The sequence below is a fragment of the Leptidea sinapis genome, chromosome 5, assembly GCF_905404315.1.
Source record: "Leptidea sinapis chromosome 5, ilLepSina1.1, whole genome shotgun sequence".
NCBI classification, from domain to species: domain Eukaryota; kingdom Metazoa; phylum Arthropoda; class Insecta; order Lepidoptera; family Pieridae; genus Leptidea; species Leptidea sinapis.
Window position 1 is genome coordinate 4,126,108 of NC_066269.1, and position 18,414 is coordinate 4,144,521.

Consider the following 18,414-nt stretch of genomic DNA (forward strand, 5'->3'; position numbering starts at 1 on the left):
CGAATATTAGCTCGGCCGTGAATCGAAAAGTTGATGTGGTACATAAAAATTAAGAAATGCATACTTACATACGTGTGACGTATAAAAATTGTAAAGGGCTAAATGTATCATTTACCATAAGGTTTTGGTCGTATTATCATCCATTCATCATTAAGTCTCTTTAAGAAAGCTAACCTAACCTTATCATACTAAAGCTTAACCAGCCTGGATAAGCGGAGGGGAAATTACCCCGCGTCTGCTAACCTACATCGTGGTAGAAGCAGGTTACTAAACTTACTGGCCTTCAAGTGACCAGAGCCCTGTCGAAATTCGAGGTCAGGGACGGAGTGAAGATACCCGAATAATCGGTTATAAAACCGTGACCCAAACAGCTTAATAGAGTGGAGACGGACTTCAGCAATGCAGCAAATCAAATAGTTAATAAATCATTTTATTTGTTATATGCAATTATGACAGTACCTAATCACGATAATTATGTTCACGAAGCATCCTTACACAAACAATGCATTCAAGCTCTTAATGTTGATGCATCCAATATACGATATTTTTTATTTGTACAGTTAATTCTATATTACTGCATACGAAATATTTGTTATAACACGATTCATAAATTGGAAAAAAAATACTCTATTGATTGAAATGAGTGGCTGTTGAGTTTCTTGTAAGTATGTTTTTCTCACGAGTTCTACTTTTTCCGAACATATGGTGATTCAGTAATTTAAAAGAAATATTATCTATATTTATAACGACGATTAAAAAACGCTTAGTATAAGCCTAATTGAATAAAGTTTATTTGACTTTGACTTATGACTTTGCAGATCATGGATCTGAACTCGGTTATCCGAGAGGAAGGAAATTATTAATTGCTACTTAGTTTTTTAAACGTACTTTAGTTTCGGTTACTTGTCTTGTATACCTTTTTTTATTGAAGCTTATAAAAAAATGAAACCACAAAGTATTTTTTCCATAATTTATTTGATATTTTCAAGGTAACTTCCCTTCTTATACACCGTTCTATTTTTGGCACATTATTGGCGTTCCATTCTACAATTACTGATGAGTATTAAGATGATTATACTTGTAATTGTAAATTAAATGCTGCATGAAATTAGACATTCAATGAACTACAAATATAAGTGTGAAATCTTTTCTTATCATAATATAGTCTAAGCTAACCCGAATATTTTCTTGTATTCTTATAACGATCAAAGCATTAATGTTCATTTAATATTCTAGATTTAATTAGATTTATATGCGAATTTTTTCGGGAAACCTTTTCTTTCAACGTGAAATGGCATATTTCGTCTTCTTTACTTAATCCGTAATACCTATACTAAGTCTTGCAGCACTTTAAGTTTACAATTACAAGTTAAATGACTAGAGATAAAGTATTTAGCTCCGAAACTCTGCATTTTTGGATGAGTGCCATGTGTATATTTTATAGGTTGGAACGTGCAGCCTCTCAAGGCATAAATAAATAACAAATACACGATAACATATTTTAAAGTACATTATAACAAGCAATTAAAATGATTAGATTATAAAGCTTTATAGATTTGATCATTTATAAAATGCATAAAAAGAAAACTACCTATACCACAGCGAACCACAGCACCTGGGACAGAGTAATAAAACAAATAAAAAATACATCAATAATACTGTTTCGGCAAACGTAACTAACGAATCTCGAAAATCAACAATAGTTCCCATAGCAAATATTACTTGCCTGTGTCTTGAAGAGATAACCTATAAAGTGACTTGATATTTAAAATTTTAAAAATTTAAACAATCACAAAGCAAAACCATCAATATTAATTAAACATTGAATCACATTAAAATTTCAACAACAAAATGATCGGAGCTAACTAAAACGACATGAAATAAATCTGAATAAATAAAAAATCACCTTGAACAAGCCGTCCCGTTAATCCCGCCGATTTTCGAAGCCAAGTACTCGAGATATAAATATTGAAATGCACTAGAATGTTCGATAGTCGATCATATCTATACCAATGGCAGTATTCATGTTTACGTAATTTAATAATACTTTAGTTATTGAGTTAGCTAAATTATATCATTATTGGCAGATAAGAAAACAGATACTAAAATTGCTTACATTGTTACTCACAAACAACCATCACATTATAAACTACTTAAACACAACAACTTCAACAGATGTAATCACTAACCTCAAAACAAAAGATTTACACAGCGCATTCTCGAAAGTAAAGATAGATAAAGGAATATCTTAGAAATACAATCCTTACTTCTTTTTTTATCGTTTTAGAGTCTCAGTCTCAATTCTCCGTACCCGCAAGCAAAAGTTCTTTTGGTTTCCTTTTTCTGACTTCACTTTCCAGTTACGCTCTCGGTATATTATTCCTTTGTCTGAGCCCCTTACATAACCCAACCATTCCTCAATTTTAATAATAGATAATTCCGAACTAAGCACGTTCAATTAAAATTGAAATGGAATATTTAGTCGAACGAATCCAACAGATTGAAATCTATTTTATTCCGTGAATACAAAATCTTTTAAGATGTCCTTTGAATCGGGTTCCATATTCGACTCATACCATTTTTTGTTCCACTCTTGTTGGTGGCTTATTTAATTATGTCTTTTGGCTCACAAAAGAGTACACACGTGGCAGATACGCCAAATATTTAATATATATTTTTCTAAATAACATTTTACCTTACATCGAAATGCTTTGCCAATTCTTAACGCTAATATTATTGCTTTTAATTTCATATTTGGTCTGAAACATTTTGCAAGTGAGAAATCGTGTAAAAAGATAAGTGGTGTGCAATCTGTGTGCTTATCCTCATAATATTATTATTGCTATGGTATAGTAACGAAGCATTCCCGACAAACAATTTCTAAGAGCAGCCAAACTACAAGTAAAAGTACTTCTAAAAGTTGAACACTAGACACTCTAACTGAATAGCCGTCGATGAGTTTATAAAGGCCTTTGACAGATTTTATCCTGAGATCACGTTCTTAACATTAAGTACAATCTATTATTGCGTTTTAGAATTGCACTATTACAATTACAAATATCATTTAAACAAGTCTTTGATATAATATGATACACTCCGCGGCTAATATTGTCCAGCGTGGGCGTGGGGTGCCCCAATGCGACTAATTGGGTCCGCTTTGCATCGCTCATACATTGAACACGAAATATTAATGAAGTCTATAGACACTTGGTTATGTACAGCGCACTCAGACAGGCGGGTCCATGTGGCGCTGTAACGACGTCAGTCACGTGTGGAACACCCACCCTGGGACCGGAGGTCACGCGTCAGGAACGCCATGGATATGATGTTGGTAGTTGTGATTTAATTTGTTCGCAAACTCGTGCATGATGTCCCTAAATATGACTGAGTCAAGGTTCTCCCCGAGAATATATAGAAGATACCAGTCGCCCATTTTGCTTCTCCGAACGATGGTATCGACGTTGTCTCTCCTGACGAGTCTGAAGCGCATTCTCATCATGTAGACCCGCATGCGTGGAGAGAATATAATAACAATTCTGTAGACGAGCGTGATGAAGGTGAGGATGCCGAGGATGACGAACCAAAACCAGAGGAAAACGTAGATCTTCTCGTTGACAACGTTAAGTGGCAGGATGCAGAGAGCGTCGTGTCGCTCCACTTCGCCGGACGATCCGAACTTGTTGAATAGTGTGCACTTTACCATTCTGTAATTAAAATATTATATTTATGTATTAAGAATTTTATAAATAGTACGTCTGACTTGAAAAATGTTTGAAAATGATATGGTAGCCGCTAAGGATCTATAATATCATATTTGCTATTATGTTAAATATTTATTGAGATTCTTAATAGAATTACGCAATTATTGAAGAAATTATAATAATTAGTTGGTTGTTGCTGTTTTTCCATTAACATGCGCTTCTTACCTAATATGTGCAAGAGAAATGGTTTAAGTACCAACCTGGGAAATATATATATCATAGGATCAACCCTGTCTTCCTGGTCGGACTCCATGTAGGCGATTACATCCAGCCCAAACGTCATGAACTCGCCGTCAAAAAACCGGTTCATTAGGAACATTTGTCCTGGAACAAAGTCAAAGTCAAATATTTTTTTTATTTCAAAGTATTGTTTTTAATTGTGAGTTTCAATAAGTGTACTTGTATGCTACCTATGAAAATAAGTTCATTCAAATACAACACACAATATTTAGTATTTGCTGAAAACAGCACCCCGAGTGTTTCCAATAACAAAATATTAAGGTTTACAAATACGCTGACATGGGAAAGGCCCTTCAGAGCCACGAAACCGGCGTTCAAACTCAATATCTTTATCATGATATATGAGAAAGACCGATTGTAGATAATATTACCTCACTTAAACAATTATGGCCAATGTATACAATTGTAGTATATTAATACGTACTTATATATTTTCAGTATTCGATATATTAAAAATAATAAGATATTATATAATATTCTTAGATATTGGAACATCAATAGATTAATCTATATTTATAGGTATATCAATAAGTACTTTTGTCTTACACGGTAATCAATTTTAGGTAAAGCCGATCGCATCCTACCAGTATAGATGTTAGGGCCTAAATTGAAATACCAAAGTTTTCATACATGCAAACTAAAAAAAAATACATTTATTTTGAAAACCATTCCACTCTTTTAATGGCCATACGTGTTGGTAAAGTTAACCATATGTCGCGATTGCGTCCTGAATCTGTAACCAATCTATTATATCGGTACGATTTTTTTCTAGATTCGTGTGTTAAGTGGTCTATTACTGAAGGCTAAGTTAATCGGACAAGCATTCATTCGCAAATTATACCTTTCGTTACCTTTCCATTTTTCAAAACGTCCCCAATTTGGCGAATGACCCTTATAAGGTCATCCGCGACCAACTTGCCCACACACAAGAACTTCGAAGAAATCTCTCTTCTTAGTCGTTCCCTCACTGCTGTGGATCGTGACTCGCATTCAATTGTTCAACGAGCTGTCTCCATCGGTTTCTCTCCGTCGCCTGGTGGAGTGCTGCGCTTATGGGGATCTTCAGGAAATTTGATGCGACCACCGTTTAGCACTACGACTTCTAGGTCTTTTATCCTCTATTTTTCCCATAACCATCAAATGCTCAAGGTTGTGGGCATCCCTACGTGCAATATGGCCTATCCGCTGTAAGCATGTCCATGGTATTCGAAGCATACGACGCCAACACCACATTTCAAAGGCGTTGATTCTCTGTCTAACTGCGGTCTTGAAAGACCATATCTCAGCTCCGTATAGAGCAATGTGGAAGACAAAGTGAAAGTATCGCATGCTACTGTAGATGTGGTACAATGGTTTCTGGTGGCACAATACTATATGCATATAATGACACACAAAAACTCACAACAATCCTTACCTCGTTATACACGAAGGTATCCGTATAAAGAAAGCTAACTTGAAGCCGTATGAATGTGCGTTTAAAAATAAAGCTAAAATTCGAGGAAAGTTTTTCATTCAATGAAAGTTTCAAACAAGCGAATGAAAAAAAACTCTATTTTGCAACCAACAGTTCTTTTCAAGTCACGTGGGTTTCCGCGAGTCTTTCAAATCTAAATATATAATTTTCATACAACATGAAGTCAAAGATTTGAAACGGTAAAATCATACAATGGGTAGCGTCTGAAGGCTTTAGCGGTTGGCATCCTTGTTTATTTATGGAGTAATTATAAATATAAGCTAATTCACTGTTGGTGATCACTGCATCCCAGTATTTTGCCACTCCGCAGAAATCATATAATTTGATTGCTGCCGGTAATTTTCCTGGACATACTGCATGAGGACTTTAGCAGAGTCGTGGGATGGATCGTTCTCTTCTCTAAAATATGGTTGTGAGAGCCGATGGCGGGTCCATGCGTCATGCTCGTGAACGGGCGCTACATGTGATGGCGGATGATCAGAAACTCTGCTTTATGCTAAATTTGCATGTTGTAGCTGCCTATAAATGGAATTATATATAATCTTAGTACCTAAGACTTAAATAATGTAATTTTTATATATGTGCAATTCTGTTGGTGGTTCGAATATAATAAAAAAAAAATTAATAAAATAGTCTATGTCCTTTGCCAAGCTCTAGTCTATCTCTGTTCCAAACTTCATCAAAATCGGTTCAGTAGCTCCGGCGTAAAAGCGTAACAAACAAAAGTTACATTCACATTTATAATATTAGTAGGAATATTTAATGGTATAGTTACAAAAATCTTTTCCACCCATTTTCTATATAAATAATACCTTTTCCTATTTACAAAATGCAAGAAATGATTGATTTCGTAAAATATCTCATAAATACTCTTTCATTCGCGAACATAATGCAACAAACACATTCACACTTTTAATTCTATGTACTTAAAATCCCTTTTTGTTTTTCACAAGCGAGTTTCCTCTACGATAAAACATTGAACAGATTTTAAGTGCTGTAGACATTGTTGAAATAGTTTCAGAACGGAAATGATAGGAAATAAAGCGACCGATATAGCGAGATGGCCCTTTCTATTGGATTTTTTTTTGTTGCCATTTTATCGAATGTTTTGAAACAGGGTGGGATAATATCATGTCTTGAGTTTTATTTAGGTACTTCGAGAAGAGCTTAGAATTAATATTGATATTTAAGTATTCACTTCTTCTTCTATTGTACTGTGAGTTCGTTCCAAGTGGAATAATTTCTAGTATATTAACCTTTATTTACTAACGTTATTCTTATACTTCTTTACTATGACGTCATCTCAACGAACAATAATTATTGATTTCTGTGTTAAATTGTTTCTCGGCCATTTCTGGACCGATTTTAATAATTTCGGAACTCATAGAAAGCTTTCGAAATTTTCTAGGTTATTTGTCGAGACAGAATTTTGTTTTCTTTGAATTTCAACTTGATTCAATTATTATAATTAAAAACAAACATGATTTACAAATTATTCTAAATTAGCACGCGCTATTTATATTTATTTAATGAGGGATTTAATAAAATGATTTAATAATAAGACGATTTTGTTTTGTTTTTGTACACAGGCACAGACTTTACCTCGCTTCGCTCAAACATACGCCGTAGCGCTGCGGTACGACGAGCGACTGCGGCATCCTAGTTAAAACTAGAAATGATGCATTTACAAAAAAATTTTTTGTTATATTTATTTAAAACAGTAAAAAGTGTCTTACGACGAGTTTAAAAAATCAATTGTTGCAAATGAACAAAAAAGAAAACAAGTTCTAACTAATTTTACAAATTGTTTAGATTTAAAATTAAGGGCGTCAACTCAATTCAACTTCCTAATATGCAATTATTGGGGTTGGGCAGGTTACCAACTGTAAAGCGGATCCTATAGATGGATCCACAACCTGAGAGTTGAACAAGACATAGGTTTACGAACCATTCGTCACTCGAACGGTTGGCTCAGTTGGAAGAGCGCTCGGATGAAACCCGAGAGATCGCGGGTTCGAGTCCCGCGTCTTTCATATGTTTTGGTTACAAATTTATTTTAATTAATGCCAGAATGAGCGATATCACTTTAATAATAACTAATTGTTATGTTCATAAGGCTTTTCTTACGATATAAGCCTTTCTTAAATATCAATATTACCTATAAATGTATAAATAGCACTTCTACATACACACACTCATCTAGCCTAAACTCACACATACGAGCACACATTTCCACTCCTGTTACTTTAAAACATTTAAACTGTCGTAAGTCCCGGAAACACCGCACAAGGAAGCTCATTCCACAGCTTTGTGGTACGTGGAAGAAAGCTCCTTGAACTGCACTATGGAGAACCGCCACACATCCAGATGGTGGGAATGATATCCTAACTTCTGGCGTGTCGTGCGAAGGTGGAATGCGGCGGCAGGAAGGTTTGTTCAATCTCCTTTTGATAGTAGTTATGAAAGGAATATACATACCTATAACATTAATAAGAGCCAGCCCCTCACACAGATAGTATCTGTAGGCCCACCAGTTGTGGTAGCGCAGGTTCTCCCAGAGATAGTCCAGGATCAGCTTCTTCTTAGTCTTCTTCTCAATCTCGGTGCAGACCCCCACATCCAGATCCATCATGAGAGCGCGGATCTTGCCTCCCTCCCACGACTTCCAAAGCCACCGTGGAGCGTAGAACAACATTGCCTGGAACAATATCAACAATATTAATACGGCGTGAAGCTACAATGGCCATATTAAATATTTTTTTTTATGAAAATAAGGGAATAGACGAGCAGGACGTCCAGCTGATGGTAAATGGTACACCCTGCCCATTACAATGCAGTGTCGCTCAAGATTCTTGAAACGCTCAAAAATTCTGAGCTGCACAACGATTGCCCTCGTTAATAAGATGTAAAGTCTCATTTGCCCAGTAATGTCACTAGCTACGGCGCCCTTCAGACCAAAACACAGTAATGCTTACACATTACTGCTTCACGACAGAAATAGGCAACGTTTTAGTACCCATAATCTAGCCGAAATCCTGTGCAAAGGAGCCTCCCACTGGTTTAAGCATTTATTTTTATTTTTGAGTATACTTTTCAATACACATACAAACTGCTCTTTCTGTTTCTGGCAGCGCTCTTCTATGGTACAGAGCATATCCCTTGTCATTGTGGACAGTCTATTTAATAGTATTTCCCTGTGAACTTTAATGTTCTATTTGATCTCCATGTCGGTCAAAGTTTTAAAAATACTCAAACAAATAGTTATAAATTATTACTTATCAAGTGCCTATTTAGGCACCAACCAATAAAACCACGAAACTTTGTATTTACAAAGTTTCATGGATTTATCTTCGATAATGACGAATTTCAATACACAAGTTCTGACGGCTACGTCGTTCGAACGAAAAGCATGCCAACGTTAGAGGATGTATACTTGATTGATTTACTGAACCGATTTTGATGAAATTTGTATAGACTCGAGACGATAGACTAGAGCTTGAGAAAGGACATAGGTTACATTTTATCCCGGAAAAAGCATGGCTCCCGCAGGATTTGTGAAAAACAAAAATTCACGTCGATGAAACAAAGATTCATAGAAATTAGATTAATAGTTTCATAATATTGGGAACAGGAGCGGAAACGGGAACCGGAACTGGAATAGGACATGACAACTTTCAATTTCAAACTTGCTTATTTTTTTTTTTATCTACGTGGTCGTAGTTTAACTTTGCTAATAATTCAAATTAAAATGCTGGGTTGCATAGTAAAAGTTTGTAAAATAATACTACAAGAAATGCTTTATTGTATTTCAATAGGCGCCAATATGAAAATATCAATTCGTTGAATTTCGTTCCATTGAAAAAACAGATCTGCAGAACGACTCATCGATCAGCTATTTCAATGGGGCCGAAAATGGATTGCAATATCACTGCAAAACGCTTGAAATTTAATTTAGAAAGTGGTTGTTAAACACGTTAGACCTATCGTCACCTGTTCGATCAATGTGCAAGTGACAGATATAGATAGAAGTGACCGCTAAAGTTATATTTTCTAACTACCCTCATCTTGTCGTAGTGACAGCTGTCAACGCCCACTGGCTTGTGCGAGCGACACACACACAAGTCGAGAGACCACGGCCGACCACTACGAAGAAGAGGTGCTTTCACTTTGCACTCTGAAAACCCTTTTGTTCTTTTGTTGCGTCGTACGTAACGGTTTCGATTTCTTTAGTCTCCTTTTTAACGTCCGTGACGAACTTCTACTGAGCTACGTGTGCCGTGCATCGAGCTAGAAATTAAGGTGCTGGTTCCGAGTAGAAGGAAATATAAGGTTAGTGGTCACAATTTTATCTTTGGCCCGATTTTGCACATTGAGGTAGGGATCCTCTTTGATCCCTATTCACATTAATTCGATTATAAAAGTATCAAATACAGTCAATTTAAATTTGTACCACAAAGCCAAAAGATGCAATAATGATTGAAAAAGATCAAGTTTCAATGAATCTATGAAATATGTAACATATGAAAGAGCAAAATACATAATATATTTGTTGTCGAGTCAGCGTGATGTCGAGTACCATTACAAAAACCTCGAAAAATTTGGATGTATGAAAAAAGTTGTTTCATTTCTGAGCTTCAAACATGCATTATATTACTATTACTTTCCGTAGCTTATAAAGTAGATTTATTCATAAATTAATTCATCAGTTGTAAACGACTAAATGTATTAAATACTAAAACATATTTTTTCCCTAAATGGGATTTTTCGCGATATCTGTTTACATCAAACGTTTAAATCCTCTTTGCTTTGACAGAAAGCACAGAATATAAATGACTTTTCGATAATATATTAAACTTGATGAAAAAAATACGACGTCGGCAATTATAAAATTCATTAAATAGTATGGTTTTAGTCCCGGTCTCTCAACGGATTCTGCTATATTTGCTCTCAAATCGACAGTTAGCTACTACACACGTAGGGACACCGCTGTATACGCATGCTTCTTAGATCTGAGCCGAGCTTTTGATCTGGTAAACTACCAATTACTATGGCAAAAACTCACCTGGTCGAATGTACCGCAAAAAACTGTAGATCTGTTGAGATACTGGTACGAAAACCAAACAAATTATGTAAAATGGGGCGACGCCATCTCTAATGACTTTAGATTAGAGTGCGGCGTGCGTCAAGGAGGGCTAACCTCTCCGGACCTCTTTAGCCTTTATGTCAATGATCTGATTGTGGAACTTAGGAATGCCGGAGTTGGCTGTCATATAGGGAAAACGTGCGTGAATAACTTCAGCTACGCTGACGATATGGTGCTTTTAAGTCCCTCAATCAGAGGCCTCAGAAAACTGCTGGCTATCTGTGAAAAATATGCAGGGCAGCATGGCCTAAAATATAATGTAAAAAAAACACAAATGATGGTGTTTCCGGCTAAGAAAGGTCTGGAGAGAATTCCGATGGTCTTTTTAGACGGTGTATCCATAGATAGAGTGGACCGATTCAGGTACTTGGGGCATATCCTAACTGAGAATTTGTGTCATAGCGAAGATATAGAACGCGAGCGGAGGGCTCTGGCTGTTCGATGCAATATGCTCGCACGCCGGTTTGCACGGTGCAGTCCTGAGGCGAAGCTGACACTATTTAGAGCATATTGTCAATGCTTCTACACGTGTCAGCTTTGGGTCAACTGCACTAAAACTGCACGAAGCAGCATCAGAGTGCAGTATAATAATGCATACCGTATTCTGATGAGACTGCCCAAATATTGCAGTGCGTCGGGCATGTTTGCCGACGCCAGAGTCCCCGATTATTTCGCAGTGATAAGATCACGAGTTGCTGCTTTTTGGTCTCGCATTCGCGAATCCGAAAACGAAATTCTCAGTGTATGCTCTGAGCACCCAGAGAATCCTATACTCCATTACTGGCTTTCGGTGCATCGTGACATTAACCGGAAATAGTATTATCAGTACATTACTTTTTGTACGAACCCCCCTTTGGGGCAATCTTAGTTTTAAGTTATTTAATTATTAAGTACTGTGATGTATACAATTTTATTTTTGAGTACATCTTATTCAATTTACTGTAATGGGTTTAAAATGCCTGAAATAAATGACATATTATTATTATTATTATATTTACAAATGCCCTGTTTTGATTTAAATTTAACCATTAAGTATATCTTCGGGCTTCGCTCGGAGTTTCCCTGCGAGATCAAATCAGAAATGAGGAGATCCGTAGGATAACCAAAGTCATCGACAGAGCCCAAATTATTGCGAAACTGAAGTGACAGTGGGTAAACTGAAGTGGCACATAGTTCGACGTACAGATGGCCGTAGGGGCAGTAAAGTCCTCGAATGGCGACCACGTACCGGGAGACAGTGTTAGTAGGCAACAAGATGGACCGAAGATCTGGTCAAGATCGCCGGAATACGTGACCGTCGTGGAAATCTTTGGTAGAGGTCTTTGTCCATCAGCAGACGTCTACCGGCTGATGATGTGATGTGCAGTATTTCTTTAACCTCTAGTCCTTTATTATTATAAGATGGCGCGGGTATTTATGATTAATTACCGAGACCCCATTGTAGAGCGATATGTGTTTCAGCTTATTCAGTAATAGGTTTGAGAAAAAAACTCTTCAGGTGGTTGTGAATTTATCGGGTATTTATCTGGCCAAGCTACAACGGCTTGGTAAATAACCCATAACCCATTGCATAACCCCAATAATTCTCACGGAAAAACAGTACGGAAGTTTAATGTCATTTCATTTAGGCTTCATATTTCAGTCTACGTTTGTGCCCGTAATGACGTAGTTATACACATACGAGGACATATCATTCGCAATCTAGTAGCGGAATGGAAAAAGTGTGCTTAATGACAACGTAAGCCCACTTTTCTCCGTAAATCATGTGTCAACTGTCATTGACCGAATCTGGTACTAAATTCAACAAACGTAAGCTAAACTGAATAAATGTTTTACATTGCTGCTTATTATCTAAGAATATTTTAAACAACTGCAGTAAATGCGGTAATGTATAGATATAGCAGTCGAAGAATATTATGGTGTAATTTGTGGCATGTTCCATATTTAGGTTTTGTTTTTTTATACGACGTGATTTGTCTTTAATATGTTGCTTGTACCCCTGTTTTTTTTTTAAATTGTCTAAACTCGTGCTCATTGGTTTAATTATTAATAAGGCCAGTTAAATAAATGACGGATACAATTTTTTCCAGATGTCTATAAGGAGTAGAATCTAAAAGAATTTAGAATTAAAAATAGACACGATATCATGTATAATCAAAACCAGGTCACAGCAGGAAAGACCTACAAACAACGACCAATATTAATGATACATAATTGATGCTAGATGAAAAGGGCCACTCTCGAGAGGCCCTCGAATGCGCCATCCCAGCCGGGGCATGCAAGCAAGCGATTTTCTAATCTCCACACCCTCGCGCTGTATTGTGTCTACGTGCACAAGGACTCTACACAGGTATTTGAGCAAAACTTAAAATAAGAGCGACTCAAGGCGCTAGTGTCCTCAACGTCGTGCTAAGTGCGAGCTCTGGGTATGCACTCCCTGTTTCTTTGACTCTACTAATGAATGACTTAGATTTAGGTTGCCGATTACTTATTCTATCTTTGCAGCGTGGCATTTTATTATTGCTTGATTTCTTTATTTGTTACTAGCTTTTATGACTTCGTTCGCGTTGAATAGTTACTTTGGGATTTTTTTTTATCTTTTAGGGTACTATTTAAATAATACACATACAAACTGCTCTCTCCGCTGCTGGCAGCACTCTTCTACGATACAGCGCATATCCCTTGTCATTGTGGACAGTCTCTTTAATAGTATTTCCTGGTTAACTTTAATCACCTAAGTGATCCCCATGTAGGTCAAAGATTAAAAAATTCTCGAGAAATGTTTGTAAATTATTTCTTATCAAGTGCCTAAATACAAAGTTTCATGGTCTTATTCGAACTACCATCCCCTATTTCAACCCCTCCATTTTCTTTTGCAATAAAAGGAAGCCGATGTCCTTTTTCAAGCTCTAGTCGATCTCTGTACAAAATTTTATCAAAATGGGTTAGGCGTGAAAGCGTAACAAACAAACTTACATTCAAATTTATAATATTATATAATAGGGATATGAATGTTCTGTGTTCATGTAATATTCAGGACTACCCTAGCTAATACTGACCCAATTAATTAGGATAAAGTGATCATGATAGTATTTTTTTTTTATTATATTTGTACGTTTTTTGTGTCCTTTGGGAAATAGTAAATCTTAGAAATTACATACCTACAATATGCATTTCTTGGTAGCGTATACTTGTTATTTAATTGCAATTTTCATTTTATTACAATGAGGGACGAGACGAGCAGGACGTTCAGGTGATGGTAATGGATGGATGGTTGCTCCTACTGGTAAATGCCCTAAGTCACCTCTTACGAGATCCTTGGGCCTGGGACTTCCCTAAGCTTTTTATGCACCGAGGTGCACAGTTAACACACAACTAAGGAGAAAAGTGTGCTTACATTGTCTTTAAGCACTTTTATTTTGTCAGCATCCTGTGCTTTGCACTGAGCCTCATACTGGTAAATATTATATTTGTTGTAGTAAATATATTGCTATTTATTTGGAAACAGACTAGCAATATTTAAGAGACCAACCTAGACGACCGCACAGCCCAATAATACGTGACCTTATGATGGGGTAATGGATACTGGGCACATGAGGCGTACATTGGTTTTCTAACAAAGTAGGCACTGTAGATCTAACTAGTCGTAGATGCGGTTAAGTCCAACAGTACTAAGTTTTGAGGTCTACATATTGCAGTTGTAAATCGAATATGCAATCTGGAGACTGCCTACGGTAGGTATCTAGTATGTAACGTAAGATAAAATTCAATATATAATATTATTATTAATAATAATACATTCTTTATTGCCATAAAAACATTACAAATTTAAAATGAATAATTAGGCAACGCGAAAAGGAAAAGGCTCAGCTTCACCTGACGTGGCATCATGGATTTATGTTTCCATGCAGCGCTGTTTTACAGCCATCCCCTCCTTCCTAAGGTTTTGAGTGGGAGTGGATGTATTGTAGCTCCCGGATTACCTACATAAGCTATCTTTTTTATTCAAATGCAAATTCAAATATTTTTATTCAAAATAGGATGTGACATCACTTATTGAAAGTCAAAAACTATCACCCATTCCAAAATGAATGCCTCAGACCTGAGAAGAACGGGCGCAACAAACTCAGCGGGCTTTTTTTTCATCGAAAAAATATGTTTACAAAGTAATATTGTACAATTAAACTTATAATTTAATAGCATGTAATATTAAAAAAAAGGTGTTTATTTATATATTACGAATAACGGATTAAACTAAAACTTTAGCACTAGTGCTATATCTATGTAGGTTCTTACTGAGTTAGGCACTGCCTAATTGCCTGTATGGTATGTACATGAGTATAGTGATGTGCCACGATTTTGAAATGTATCGACTTTGCAAACAGTTATCGACTATTCTACTTGCCAAATCCCTTGACATTGCTATGTTAAATGTATTATCTGACAGGATAACGATGAGATACACGCAACAGGTACAGACACGCTTTGAGACGCGCTCACTCATGTGGACAGATAAGATGAAGCTCCAACCACACCCACTAAGCCGTTTCGTTTGATTATTATCTTTTTGCTTGATTAGCTTCGTGTTTATTACCTCTTTCTACGTGAGTAATTATCTCTACGAATTCCTTAGCTTGTTAATGTTAATTCCGCAAGTGATCCGAAAATTCAAAAAATATTTGCTTTTGATTTTTTATTCAGCTTAGACAAGAAAGATGGATACTTCGAAAATTCGAGTGATTTTTGAATACGAGCTCTGACGCTGACGTGACGCGGCAGAAACAGGTCGCAATATCAATGTTGCGTTTCCTTATTAGATGGCGGCAATGTATATTATATAATTATTAAGATTAAATAAATATGTTAAATTAAACAAAACGAATTTAATTTTTTCAGTATAAATCGGCAATTTCATACTACGTATACAAACCACCAAAAATTTTTGTTCCATCAAGATAAAACCCCGGCTCACAGATCCACCGTTGCTATAGTTTCAATTCGTGGTGGTGGCTTTGAAATACTTGAGCATCAATATTAACTTGAACTAGCCCCCCTATAATTTCTATCTATTTTGAAGGTTAAAGGCTTAGTTTAAGGATTGGTCACCGCACTACCTTAGCACAATAGCTCTTTTTTGCGGCAACTATTAGATGCTTGTGTGCGTGGCATCTTGACACTCAAGGGCATCTTTCAAATTTTGTAACATACGCTTTGTGTTATTATGTTGAAATTAATAAAATAAAAGGCTTTATCAGATTATTATAATTATAACACTACAAATCATCATCATCATCAGCCGGAAGACGTCCACTGCTGGACAAAGGCCTCCCACAAAGATTTCCACAACGATTGTTTTGGAAAAATAAGGATATACGAGTATAATAGCTGTAGGGGTAAATGTATACAGTTTTATAACAAAGCCCCACCCACTGCTCAGGCATTATCTATTTAAATAAATTTAAATATTTAATTAAAAATAGCTCTGTTGTAAATCCTACTACTACACAGCTGAATATCTAAGTGATCGGACTACTACGCCATGATTCCGAAACATAAATCGTCAAAGGTGAGATTTCAAAATTCGCTGAGTCACACAAAACTAGAACAGACAATCACCCAAACCTACCAGTAAAAGCCTTAGAAGACAAAATGACACTAACAAGAAGAAAAGCAAAATACCTCAAGATCTTCAAACTAGCGAACTAGATGTTAATTTATGAAAATTGGGTGTTATGTTTAAGCAGGAAAAACATATTGTTGATTGTCCCAATGAAGGAGACAAATAACAATAAAATGAAGACACAAGAAAAAAAAGCCCACTTAGATGATAATCAACGCTCTTACTATTTCTGTGGTGTAGCTGGTAATCGCTGGTTCTTCTCTGCCGTATAAAAGAATATTACTACATAGGATAGTAAAGTATGCACTTATTCATGACAACACAAATTATATACACATTGTAAAATAAACAAACTAAAAATAGGATGTCATGAAAAAGACGCTCGCACCTATCATTTTTGGTATTGAAATTAGGATAACCCCAATCCTAACACTGATTTTCAGCAGGGACCATGTCGTCGACCTGTTGACAGCAGCCGTAGACAACACAGTTTCTTTTGTTATAGGGTTATTTATCTATGCATTCTCAATGATAAGGCTAGCTAGCAAAAAGCTAATAAATATTGCGCTATCGGGAACGTTGACCGAAGCCAAGTGCCAACTTGTACATGATCTTGGCCCTTGGTGCTAACTTTGTAACGAATGTGTCACTGCTTCCGGTACTCTTGGCACGCGAGGAGCTAAACATCTTTTGTTTTGTTTAAACCCAACAGTTTATTTATCGTTTTCATTTAGTTTTAGTCATTTGCCACCAGGCTACGCTCCTTGTGTGACTAAGGAATAGTTATTATTATCCAATAGGTTATGGATAACAAAATTATAATAAACCTCCAATATTTACAATGTTTTACAATCTTGTTATTCTAAGAATTAAGATTTAGAGTTTGATTATCTATAAATGCAATAAAATTTACTATTCCCAACTTCCCAAAGTGTTAATTAATTAAAAGCTAAAAAGGGCCTTTAGTCCAATTTTCGTTGAATTGGAACTTAAACTAATACTAAAAACCTTATTATAGGTTATTGCCGATAAATGACTTATCTAGTTTACTAAGACTAGGAGTTGTCATTAACAGTATATTTCTGGTATAAATAAATTGTTAATTTATTTAATAGGATAGGACAGTACTATCATATTTTAATAATATCAACTTATACAAATTTGCACCAGAACAAAATTGATAAGTCTCACACCATCCAACTGGGACAATGCTAGTTAGCACAATGCAGCACTATAGCACTTCAAACTTTAATTTGTTTTTTATTTTGCTAACTATAGTGCAGTAAGTATAAGTGGCCATGTGTCATTTGGGAGAAAGTACGATTCTCTGAGGGCTTCAAGGTATTGAGGCCCTCAGCTTCACATTTAGTCTACAATTATACACCTATGTAGGGAAAGCTCACCTTATCCCTTTAGAGAGCAATATCTATTGAAGCTTTACTTAATTACTGCTCTACAAGCCAAAAATCTGTGTCAACAACTTCAGGCATGTAATTTTTCCTTCTGTTTTTATTATGATTTGGGGTCCGGTTAGTTATGGCACAGGTCTTCGTGACCTATTTCAAGCATCCATCCCACAGATATTCTGTTTTCAAATGAAAGAAAAAAATTAAATGAATTGAAATACATATCGTACATATTCAATATCCAAAGGAACAATCCATTGAATTTTATCGCGTAGAACTTCCAGGCTAACAAAATCGATCAGTCTCAAGGAAGACCATCCAACTGGGACTAAGCTAATTAACAAAATACAGCACCAAAGCACTCCAAACTTTGTATCTACAAGGTGAACATAAATAAACCAATAACTCCTACAAATTCATTCATTTGCAACTGTTCCGAACGTATTCACGTAACCCTGAATATGGCACGTGTCATTCTGAAAAACAGACATTTTATGAGCTGAGGCATAATTTGTGCTCGATCGTAAACCGAGAGTTTCGGGAACCCAACGCAATTGCATCTGTACACGTTAGTCATTCAAGTCATAACATATTTTATCAAATTGGTTCATCCGAGTAAAAAGCTGAGTAGTTTTATTACATTGTTAGAATACGAAAAGTTTTCCTTTGTCGTATCCACTCGATTCGAGATCACTCCTCTAACTGTCAAGGCTAGTATTGGCATACTTGGCGTTGATACTCAGTAGAGTACACCAAGCTTTTTAGGGTAT

At 36.0% G+C, this 18,414-nt stretch overlaps 1 protein-coding gene across 10 annotated transcripts in view; it reads right to left on the minus strand.

The window, feature by feature from the left end:
- Positions 1-956: 956 nt before the first annotated feature.
- LOC126964529 (innexin shaking-B) overlaps positions 957-18,414 on the minus strand; it is a 222,763-nt gene continuing 205,305 nt past the window's right edge. For all 10 annotated transcript variants that reach the window (XM_050807709.1, XM_050807708.1, XM_050807707.1 and 7 more), the window contains 3 exons: positions 7,954-8,173; positions 3,962-4,085; positions 957-3,704 (listed from right to left, as the gene is read on the minus strand). In XM_050807709.1, the coding sequence (XP_050663666.1) occupies positions 3,299-3,704; positions 3,962-4,085; positions 7,954-8,173 (750 nt within the window). In that variant the 3' untranslated portion in view covers positions 957-3,298. The remainder of the gene's footprint in view (positions 3,705-3,961; positions 4,086-7,953; positions 8,174-18,414) is intronic.